Source organism: Epargyreus clarus, unplaced genomic scaffold, assembly GCF_041222505.1.
Source record: "Epargyreus clarus isolate Ecla_fem2 unplaced genomic scaffold, WU_Ecla_fem_2.2 ptg000001l, whole genome shotgun sequence".
In the NCBI taxonomy this organism is placed as follows: domain Eukaryota; kingdom Metazoa; phylum Arthropoda; class Insecta; order Lepidoptera; family Hesperiidae; genus Epargyreus; species Epargyreus clarus.
In genome coordinates, this window is record NW_027332209.1 from 2,426,452 (window position 1) to 2,439,027 (window position 12,576).

A 12,576-nucleotide genomic window follows, 5' to 3' on the forward strand; every position below is an offset into this window, starting at 1 on the left:
TTATCGATTCGCCAATGTCCCAAAAAGTACACACATTCTAGGATTTTTTAGGTTATCTTAGAATCAGTCAATGTCACAAAGACATTTTTAACACCTGTCAATACCACAAAGAGACAGGAACCGAGATATGACTATGAAACTATTATGACCTACTTACCTGCTCCAAATGTATCATGCCCTATTTAGCGGCTAAGCCGCTACATTCATATTAGCTGATGACACGTGCATGGGATCTTCGCGAGTCAGTTGGCGCGGGAGTGGTGGTGTAACTCAGTTCACTCGGCTAAGGTACTTTTTCATACTATTTTATGATGCGTAAAACTTCATGAATGAATGTGTTGTTGAATGGAAACGTGTATTGAATGAGTTTGCATGCTGTGTGGTTTATTATTTTTGTATTCTTTGATATTTGATTTAATTTTTAAAATTTTAAATATCGCAGATTAAGACAGCTCATTGATTATTTCTGAAACAAATATTTTGGAGTAAAATTAATATAATATTTGAAGTCAGTCAATTATAATATTTTTTACAAAAGTCTATTAAAATAAATATAGAAAAAATACGGAACTTACCTAATTACAAATTTTTAGTAATTTATATTTGAATGATATGTACGGTCATATTAAAAAAGGGTCCTAAGATGGACGTTCTTTTTAATCAACGCGTAATAAAACTGAGATTATCAGTTAAGGTGTATATTTCTTTTTGCTCGAGTGCAGAGGATAATGATTTTCGAACGTTTGTATGTACCTATGTCTCATTATTTGGCACGCTCAACAGCCCAAATATAGTGGATTTAAAATACGTGAGCGTGAGTGTGAGCTGTCTTTGGATCTAAACTGTGGGAGTAACTGATTATAATTATTTAGGCGGTATTTTATTGGAAAGCTCTTTAATTATTTTAATTTTTATACAAACTGTGTCCTTTTTCTGCTAAATTTAGGATATTTTTCTTTGAGAGGACGTGTTTTAATACCAAAGGCATAAGGGAGGTAAGGCATAAGGGAGGCAAGCGACCAACATTAATTACTGTTTTTAATAATCAATCAATTACAATTGTTTCATACCAAACTTTGTTAAATTTCGTTCCTTTGCATTAACTCGGCCCTTGTCATTAATTGCAACCGACTTTAAGAGGCTATACCTGGCGTCGGTGGCCTGTCGTTATCGACTTCCGCCTATTTTGGCGACTGTCGCCTGCGCAGCCTGTCGCTCGTGTAGTAAAGACCTAAAGAATAGTGATGTGACATTTACTGAAAGTCCATTATACCTCCCAGTATTATTTTCTCAGTTATACAAACAACGTATATCATTTTGTTTGATAATTGGAGAAGTTATCTATCGTTAGCACCAAACAACAATGTTAGAAACTACGTTGTAACGACTTTGACATTATTAGCGAGTTCCTCATTACTGAGAATTGTAATTGTCTGACGTTGTTTGCTGTTCAATTCAATAACCCAAACACACGGTTGCTACCCGTTTAGGTTACTCGTTGAATGGGAGTGATGTGTATATTACGTAATCAGTTGAGGCAAACGGGTCGCCTGATGAAGAGTATTTGTAGTCGCGATCAGTGAAGTCTCCAATTAATACTCCACTTACAAGGGAAGGTATTTTTGCATGTTTATAATCCGCGAATGCCTCTGGGAGATCGTTCTAATTGTTGAGTGTACGCAGTAAAAAGGAACGCAAACTTTAGAAGACCAACGTGTCCAATTCATCATGGAACCTGATCTTGCAGCAAATAAAAGCGAGACCAAATGCCCTGGCACACTTTGTATTAGGTCGGAATAATTTTATAATGTATCCTATGTGTCAATCAAACAAAAATCGTTTACTCTAACGATGAAGGGAAATATCACGGAAAACCCTCAAAAGTATTATCCGAATCTTAACGACATCAATCGGGCCACAGCTTTAACGTGATTTGAGATATAGGAAAGATAACTCACCACTGGCGATTTAAAGACAGATTTTTTCCTAATATTCATGTTTAATATTCTTTAAATAAACCCGTAACTCTAATAAATATTTTTCATTTTATACTAGTTGTCGAAAAAATATTTTTATTTCATTCATAAACTGATTTTACCAATCAACGTATACCTACGTTTTCAATAATCAATTTCAAAGCAATATTCAAACCAATTTTCGCATAAACTATGAAAATATAACATTCATTCGTGGCCTTTTCAAATATTTACGGAGAATTATTGAAAGGGCCGAAGGCTGTAAATCTAAAATGTTCATGCTTTCGTGCAGTCAATTGCATAATGATGGTCCGATGTGAGTGAATTAACTCACCATGAATGGATAAACGATTATCATTGAAGAAATATATCGCTTTATATGAAAATGGTATCAAGAAAATAATTATAATATGTACCAACGAAAAAACATTTCATCGAACGAACGAATCTCTTCATATTTTCTTTCCATCATTCTTTTAATCATATTTGGAGTAACCTATTTTTTTATCACACATCAGAATTTATTTTATTGTGGGTAAAACACAGACCAAACTAAGATGCACTCAGGTTCAACGAAGTTGAAGCACATTTGGATCCTTTCAAAAGTTCTTTACGACAATGTGACCTGATGTCACAAATGGATTTCGAAAGTGTACAGAAATACAAAATACTCCAAATTTCGGACGAGAACATAGATTTTATTTTAGAAAACCTTAACCAGTATCCGAAAACCAGAATCTAACAGATTACTATTTTCATTACAAGTCATGGATTTTCTGACTAATCCAAAGAAAAAAATATTCATCCGATCTGTTCAAAGGATTTAAAAAATATTTTTTTAGATTATAAATAATATTTTGAATACAATAAAAGTGAATATTTTACGATTAGTGCAAATAAAAGTATTTTTATGCTTTATTTTATCTCGTTTCAAGCTGTTAGTGAAACAAGTCCCTGAAATTGTCGGAATCGAAATTAAATTCACGATGGCGACTCGGCCGGTGAACAATTTTGCCGATGGCGCAAAAAAGTTGTGTCGACAAAAAGACTCGTTAAATTGATCATTTTGGGAATTACGTTTTGGCTTTTACCTTAGCTTTTTGCGATGTAACAAGCGGGCTTAATTGATGTGGACAGTGATAGTGTATTTAATAAATTATTTTTGGTTGAAACAGTGTAGGTAGAAATGTTGTGTTGACAAAGAGATGTTAATTTGTGAGTTTATCAGTTTTGGGACTATTTTCTCTTTTATGTAAGCATTTTCTAGGAAAATGATGAATGGAGCTTAATTGGTGTGGACAGTAATGGTGGTTGTTAAATGATTTTTAGAGTAACGAATATTTATATCAAATGTGTTGACAAAGAATTAAAATCGGTTTGGGATGTCTTTTTCATTTTGCATTATTATATCAGTTTTATATGGGAATAGTGTTACCAACCAGGAACTCTCAGGCATGCAGGTTTTGTTACGATATATGTGACCCCTTAATGGGGGTGGCCAAGATTCTACTACTAGCTATCATTGCCTTCGTCATCTTTATAACACCTACTAATCAAGTTAAATTCTTTCTTACTTAATAACTTTAACACAATTAGTTTTAAATATGCCCACAACTATCTTCAGATGGAACCAAACAGACGCTTCTAAATGTCTTCGGAAGTTACCCATTCCCTTTCCGATATTTTACACTAAACTCACAAGAAAAAACCTTACTGACCCATTTAGTCAACCGGCGTCTAGTTTTGGCGTGTTGCCACCAACTTCACTAAACTGGGCCTTCTTTGGCCAAGACTATACGACCCATTGATTCACATTCGACTACCGACCTTGTTATTAAAAGATATAGTTTAAATTGCTCCGACGGGATCCTTACTATCAGATAAACGGAATTCTTGTTTACGATCACACTGTATGAGGAATAAGGTTTAAATTGGTTCAGCGTCTAACTTGGTAAAGTTATTCGCAAGATATTGTTAAATAATAGGACACTCGTGGTCCAGTCTCGAAAAATGACTTATTGTGTTTAAAGAATGCTTTTTGTTTCCGTTCCTTTGTCTCAAAGGAAGTCACAATAAGTAACGATATCGCGATCTTTATGATAGGCCGGCTTTTATTAATATTTTCATTTTTGTGCCGAGTTTTCTCGTCAATATTATTAAAGTTATTATTCTTTATGCGCGTCGTAAAGGGAACAAAAGTATCAGTGAAACCATTTTTGTAACGGAAACGGTTAGCTTTATATTGTGCTTATAATATTTTTAATTTATGAAGTTGATATTTTGATATCATAATATGATACGATACGATTCGGTAGGTTATGAAAATAATGATTCAGTTCTCATTTACATACAGTATACCTCATGAAAATGGTTTCCCCAATTCATCGTTTCAAAATTTACGTTTTTTACTTTATTCTGTTAGCGTAGTTCAAAGTTAGCTTGGTTCAAAATAAACAAAATTTTGTGAACGGCAGTTTGTTTAAACCATAAAAATGTAACAATTAATCAAACAAAGTTACATTTTACAATATTATAATACATTATTGCGATCAGATTAAAATAAAATGCGTCGGCGTAATGTTCGTTATATACAAAAATATTTGACTACTAAACCTGACTTATTACTGACTTTATCTTTAAAAAACATATATTTGCCTTTTTATTTAATCTATTATAATGTTGACATAAGTACTATTTAATTATATTTTATTATCTGGCGCCAAATGCGTTTCGAGATAAATCTTTATCAAATATTTGCCTTAATATTTATAGCTTAATTGTATTTTGCTTTTTAATCTGTATATTTAGTAACTTTAAACATACGTAAATTATGGAAATAAATTTAATTTAAAATCATGTCAAATTTAAAAGAGGGATATTTTCTAAGCTTATAACACCCTGAGTGTCATGTATGTTTATTTGTGCGCTACCAAAATATCAAAGTTCGATTCCATAAAATCTCATAGTGTTTATAGACACTAATTAGACGGTTGTTCATCGAAAACTTTTCACGTTAATTTGTTATTAATGTTTTGCAGTTGTCAAGCCTTGTCGCAAGTATTTTGACCGCTAAACCTTCATCTATTCGGCTCTTAACGGCTCTTAAAGGAATATGCTACAAGAGCGTTAAGTTTTTTATAAGGTTGGTATATAAAAGGAGCTTGCAGTCCACTTTACCGTAAAGCAATAACCACACTGTCGCCCATGAACATCTGTGACCTATCCAGATAGAACATAGACCTGAAGCCGATAAAGGATGGGTTGCAACTTTTTAGGAATAAGATGATCGCGACGTATGTTAGTCATTCGGCATCAAAAGTCCACATCTTTCTACCGAAATGCATAATTACTTCACGCTAAAAATGGGTGTGGTAATGCTACCTCCCCTAATAAGCCATACTGAGTTACCAACTTAAAATTGTAGAGTTTCAGTCATTGAGAGAGTCCCGTCTACCAATTCTATACTGTATCCAGCAGTAGGACATAAATCTTGTAGCCAATGATAAAGCAACACAAATCGTTTCAAAACTTAATTTTCTTCTTTACTTAGTACTCTCATATTAAACCAGAACAAAGTAACCCGACACGACAGAACAAAACATCGAGTTTAATATAAGCATATTACTTTCTTCATAACATGTAAACAAGGGTCATTATAGCGACAAAGTGGCCAGAGGTGCACCGTACCACGTATATTGGCGTTCAATAAAAACTTCAAGCGATAATCTTCCTTAAGTGCTTTAGCAGCTATATTTTTCTTTTACAGCTAGTAGCCTTAATTTATTTGACTGCTTGACATTAACTTGTATTCAAAGTTCAATATAAATTGCAATGAAAAATATATTGATGGTGGATTTAAAATTAAATATTTGTTTTGAAAATAGGTATTCTATAGCTAAAAATCACAAGGGTGGTTGCATTTTCTTGCGAAATCGTGAGATGTGGCAATCACAAATTCGTAGTGCTGTCATTTGGCGCATATTTCATTCCGAGGTTCAATTCACCTCTGATGTTTTTTTCAAAGTTATGTGCGTATTAGAAGTTAATTATCAATTGCTAAAAGGGTAAAGGAAAACATCCTGAGGAAACCTGCATACCTGCGAATTCTTAAAAAAATAGTTTTCAAAGGTATGTGAAGTCTATCAATACGCACTTGGCCAGCGCGGTGGATTATGGCCTAATCCTTCTCATTCTGAGAGGATACCCATGCCCAGCAGTAGAACAATAATAGGTTGATGATGATGATGATATTAATTTAAATATTTTTTTCCTGAGCCAACGATCAATGAGTGTGCCACTTTGCCGACTCTGAAATCACTCTCTGACCTGTTTCCCCAACCCCACAAAAAATATAACTTCAATAAAAAAACTACAATATTATTATTACATTCCGATTCCAATTCCTTTCACAGTCGAAAGATATTTAACGAATTGGAAATAATATGAAGCTCAAACAAAAAGGAACTACCCATGTCGCAGTCACTTGAACGTAGCGCGCAATTAAAAGTCTCGCCGCGTACTTAACACGACTTCGTATACTTAAAGTGTACATAAATATAGATATTCGCATTTTGTTAATACACTCGCAAAAAATTTTTATGATATTAACGTAGAAAAAGTGTAAAGCTTGTAAATATTGGCCAATTTATAACCTACTTATCCGAATGCAAATAGTTTATCCATAAACATTCCAAAAATTTAAAGGAATTTCTGGCATTTTGAAGTAAAATTATATTAAAGCATAATATTTATTAATTTTGCACGTAACAAAACTCTACTGATAAATAACTCGAACAGAACAGAATTTCATAATTCCCAAAACTTTGTAATCCCTTAAACTGCAAAATCCTAGTAGGTTTAATTCCATTTAGGTGCGATGGAACTATTAGTTATCACGACTTCATATATTTTGTTAGTGTTTCTTTCCCTATTACTAAGCATACGTAAACTGCTCGTCGGCGTTCGTATAATTTGTACTTTTTAACTGTTATCCATAGTTAGATTAACATAGTAATGGATTTGTCATAATAGCATGAGTAACAAACGATACCTTCAATACAGACAAAATCGAATGGGGTCTAATTTTTTTGTGGCGGTCAGTTTTATACATACTCGTAGTTCTTAAAAGTATGCGTTTATCTTTTAAAAAATCACCCGACTTTTTGAAAAACAAAGCTCTGACGACTGCGTTCCTCAAACTTTCTACTTATTCGTGCTAAGTGTAAGTTGCACATTCACACTTATGAAACACTCGCACAGTTTATACTGCGTTCTGAATTTAACAACTTCCCATCTGAAGGTGCTCGTTACTCGTGTCGTTTCTACGAATTCTCAGTAACAACTTGCGAACACACTTTTGGTAGGTTTCCTCATTAACTGTTCCAATATACCTTTAATGTATTAGACTTTGTGGATTATTTGACTGGGGTTTGGTTTGTAGATTTGACGTAGTAATCGAGGATGTTCAGCAGATACTAAGTGGGCATTGTCATCCAAAAACATTCCATTCATTTAACAAGAAGTCATTTAACATCGATGAAAGATGTGTTGCTCCTTCTGAGAATAAAGTTGGAACTCTTCAATAAACGTCTCCTTAAAATCTTTAAAAATTCAATACAAGAGCGCTAGTGCCCCTATTTTTAAGCAAGAATGGGTGTGACGGCGGTGCGCAATTTCAAATCAAATCTTGAACGCACTAATGGATCACATACACATACATACTGTTTTCATTCCAAATAATGTAGAAACAGTTAATAAGTAAATAAATGTCAAGTGCTAAAACCATATAAGTAAACATTATAATATTTACTTTCTTACATTTAAGATCATCCCGTCCAAAAGATAAGCCTGTAATTGTACGTGGATTTTATAACATCGAGATTTTTTTCTCCGGAACTTATACTGAAAGCGGCTAACGATACATTCTCAGATCAAATAAATTAGTCAATAAAATATGAATAGACGTTTTATTAGGAACTCATAATAGCTGAACAACGGCTTTTAAATCGTAAATTGAAAATGTTTACAATACTACATATTTCGGGTCAACAGAATTAATTCTGGCGCGAAAAATAAGCGATCAATTTAAAAACATGCCTATTTCATGTAGTTAAAATCATTTGTAATTTTGAACAGATTGAGTATTATAAAGATTAACATTAGATACTACTGATTTCAAAATCTTTATATGTAAATTTAAGTTAAGACTATATCATGGATTTGTTAGATAATCGCCTATCGTTAACTCTCTCAATCAGACACATCACTTTCTTTTTGAAACGCAAATATTAATTGTTATTATGTTTAACGTGATTACAACATTATCTTGAATATGTTTGGTTTTTTGATAAAAATGTCTTACTGGGATCTTCTAAATAAAGATAGTCATTGTAAGATTTGGTCAGTATGAGTGCGCCCGTTTCTTATAAGTGTAGTTACGAAGTTATTGTTCTCGAGAAGGATTTGGAAGGAGAGGTCAGGAACAGGGAGGTTCTTATTTTCGTTCTTTTTTTACCCTAGCGTATGTACTATGTATGTATCATTCTTTGGCGTTACATATAAATGGCTTGACGGTTTTAATATATTTGGTGTCGTTGGATTCGTCCGAATTGTGGGAGGGATAGAGGCTATATTGTAAGCAAATGATTTTTTGTTTGAATAATAATTATCTTTTCAACCGACTTCAAAAAAGGAGGAGGTTTCTCAATTCGATCGTATATATGTTTTTGTTTGTCAATTGATATCTTTTTTTTTTATTTTCGATACATTTTTAAAGAGTAAAAATGAACAAGACCCATATATAATGAGTTCATTTTTAAAATGTGCTAAAGCGAAGAGACTTATACAAGGCAGACTTATGTTGATGCGTTGTTACCCTTAAGGACTTAGGCCGAAGTCGTTAATACCATTGAGGAGCAACGAATGAATGGCGGCCTTTAAGTAGGACTCATTCACGTAATTTCATCTATTTGTGTCTTCAGGTTGCAGACAGAATACTTATTTCGAGTTAGACAGCGGTAGTAACCACTTAACAATAATTAGCCAGCCATAATTATGCTGTCTAGCTTGAATAGCACCTCTCTTCCTCATTCCATTTCCTAGAATGGATTGCGACCTTGAAGCAAGCACTCTTTCTGCTAAATTATTGATCTACTGCAAGTATCACCATGCATGGTCTATATCAAACCAGCTTTCTTGTGAAAGGACAATAAGCACTTTTATATATTATATAAATTTAGATAAACATGAGGAAAGACCGAGATCATTGCTTTGCATGGACATAGAATGCTTTCACAGCGTTTTACTGTGCAATATGTTATCCCAACGAAAATAGTTTTCAGCGAAACCCGTAAAAATTACATAAAAGAGTTGTAAATGCTTGAAAATGGCCTCTTATAAAAATGTAGACACAAAACAATGTTTCGCAGCTATTTTTGCCACGTACAAACAGATAATAGCTCAAAGGCAAACAAGTCCCGCGGGCTGACGTCCCGATAACCGCCCCGGCTTATTTGGCGTATCACAGTAATTTATACGACACTGATATTTTGAAAATTTGCGTAAATAAATAAAGTGTTAATAAGTAACAGTAAAGTTTGTATGTAACTAGTGACTTTTATGACAGAAAAAAGGCGATTTTAATCTACTATAGCCAATGTCACTCCATCATATGTTAAAATCCATCTAGCCGTTTGGGCTGTAGAGCGTACCAAACAATGAGGCTTGTAAACATACGCTTGAAAACATTATACTACGCAGTCTATAAAAAGAAGTTTAGTTTTTTTGGCGTAATTATATGATTATGATATCATATAATTATGTGATTGCATGATTATATGATTATGATACAAGACAAGTCACTTATACTTGAAAAATACACGGACAATTAGAAAAAACAAAAATTAAAAATATTTAAAGGCGTGGCCGGGGAATCGAATTTGGAACAGTGACCATTACGCCGCACAAGTTTTTCCAATAAATGAAATACAGTTTGATCTTCACCGGCACATATTTAAAATGGTGACCAACCTCTTTGTAAATGTGAAATTGATTGGTACGTTATAACGAAATTGATGTGTATAATGTAGTGGTCATATTCTGTTTGGGTACATTTAAAACATACGTATATGTCACCATAATCAAATCAGTAAGGTTACACTGCTGGGCATAGGTCTCTTCTCAAAATAAGAATTCATCTCTACCATACTGGATATACGTGTTCATATTGGTAGACTCGACACATCTTTAAAAACTTTTTTCAAAACACGTATGTCGATTTGCTAACGATGAATTCCGTCGCTGTTGAAACATGTTATTTTTAATAATAAGTCTTTACTAAACAAATTTGTTAAAATAATGCTTGTTACATCTATTCGAAAGATAGAATTTTGTACAAACCACAAGCCTATAATTAAAACCACATGACACTATGAGCAATATAGTGTCCAATTTGTTTGAAATTCACCGCAGAATCGATAACGTATTGGTTCCATAATTGAAATCTAATTAAATTGAATTAATTATATTTGGAAACCATCTGCGAATGTTTTTGCTTTAGGATTCAGTGAATATCTAATTTTATATATTAGACTATTGTAGTTTTTATTTTAAATCTGCACTGGTTTTAAGTTTTAAGGTTTTAAGTTATTTTCACTTTGAAATTGTTCTCTTTATCCAAGATTATCTACCATCATCATCACACAAAATTATAATTAAATAAAAAATGTACTTTTCACTTTAACTTATATATAAACACAATTTACTAAAATAGAAAAATCTGAACTAATCGACCATTCATAAAATTTTATTTTTAGTTATAGAACCTCTGTTGGAAAGACATAATTATGTCAAATAGGTGGTCACAAAACCTTTATATAATAACATAGACTGGTAATATTATGTAATGATTAAATGTCACCAAATTATTTGTCAAAACAAAAATATGAAATATATTTAGTAATAGAAATAAAAACATAAAAGGAGAATCATCTTGCATTTACTAAAAAAGTAAGTACCTAATAGTATGTATAAAAATAGTAGGTACCAAACTAATGGTATATTCAATTCTTATTTTTTAAAAACAAACTGAGAAGTTAATAGAAAATAAGGGAAAAAAACTTGAAAATTACTTATATCAGAACAAGGTTGCCATACATTTCTGAATATTTTAGGATAACCTTTTATGCAATTATTATTTAGTAGTTACTCGAAGCACTTTGATCTTTTGTTTCAACAAAACCACAATCAAGATTTTTGACCCTTAAACTTAATCCTCTTTCGATTTTCCATTAGCTGGTCAACATATTCGCTAATCCAAAATTTTCTTTGCAGATCCCAATATCCAAGATGGTGCAAAAGTTCTCCAACCTGAAGTATATGCCTTTGATGGTGTTCCAAGTGATTCTCGTCGTTCTTTACTTCATATTCGTCAAATATAGCGATGAAACAGGATATGATGTTAAAGGTAAGTGTTTTGAAATAAGAAACCGGGTTATTAGTACTTTTGAGAAAAAGTAAAGAAACTCTTTCCATAAAATGAGACCCTTTCGGACGTTTGAACCATTTCAGTTGGTTGAGGCATCGAGGAGTAATCGGTAAGCATTTATTAAAAATACAGTTAAAGCAACTTTTTCGAAATAGGTAACTAATTAGCAAATGAGCACGTTTAATTCATTTGATGGTAGGTGATCATAGCATACAACTGGACTACATCCACAAACGTTCATTACCGTTTATGCATGTACATTTTACAACTCCATTCATCACTCCATAATTCCAAAAACATATCGAATACTACCTAAGCTGATCTAAAATGCGTTTCCGTTCTTAAGTTCTACGTAGCACCTTAAAACTGAGCCTGCATTACCTTTAAAATCAGAGCAATGCTACACCACTGCCATAACATGGATTTAATGGCAGTCCCGCTGAACGTTAATTAATGAGTTCTACTTATTGTAATAGAAAACTAAAATATATTATACTATTAGACATACTACATCTAGTACATGTATCTATTATGCCATGTTGTTGTTACCGATTGAAACGACAATTAACCGCAATGAAGATATCATTGCAATTAAAATACTACTTAGTCCATACATCATATCAGAAATACCGCAAGAGATGATGTCAAGATAAATGAGTTGCGTTAATTAAAATGTTCACACAGTAGTCGAGGACGAGACGAATTGAGTCTCAAATTACTAATCCGAAGTAACCTGATATGTTGTTAAGAATAATTGGCTAGTTTCGACCCCTAAAATGTTTGTATGAATATAAATGATACTGTCATTCAAACAAATTGGCGTCTGTTAATCACGATAACTTCGTATGTCTTTATATGTGACGAATTCTGAAAGTAGGTAAAATGTTCAAAGTAAGTAAAGTTGAATGTTTTATGGTTCTCTGTTTGGTTTATATCGCTCTATTTTACTATTTTCTCATTTATATTCATACAATTAAGACTACCTAGTGAGAACACTGAAGAACAATAAAGGTATATTTCTGAATTTTATGTACCTAGAACAAGTACATAAAATGTGATAATTTCTATTTTATTAATTTACAATTTCTTTATTGGTATCTAACAGTACGTAACGTT

The 12,576-nt window shown here is 32.6% G+C and overlaps 1 protein-coding gene across 1 annotated transcript in view; it reads left to right on the forward strand.

Moving 5' to 3' along the window:
- Positions 1-222: 222 nt before the first annotated feature.
- Rh50 (Rhesus blood group-associated glycoprotein Rh50) overlaps positions 223-12,576 on the forward strand; it is a 44,746-nt gene continuing 32,392 nt past the window's right edge. Inside the window, exons 1-2 of the mRNA XM_073073930.1 lie at positions 223-288; positions 11,307-11,439. Coding sequence (XP_072930031.1) covers positions 11,322-11,439 — 118 coding nt within the window. The 5' untranslated portion in view covers positions 223-288; positions 11,307-11,321. The remainder of the gene's footprint in view (positions 289-11,306; positions 11,440-12,576) is intronic.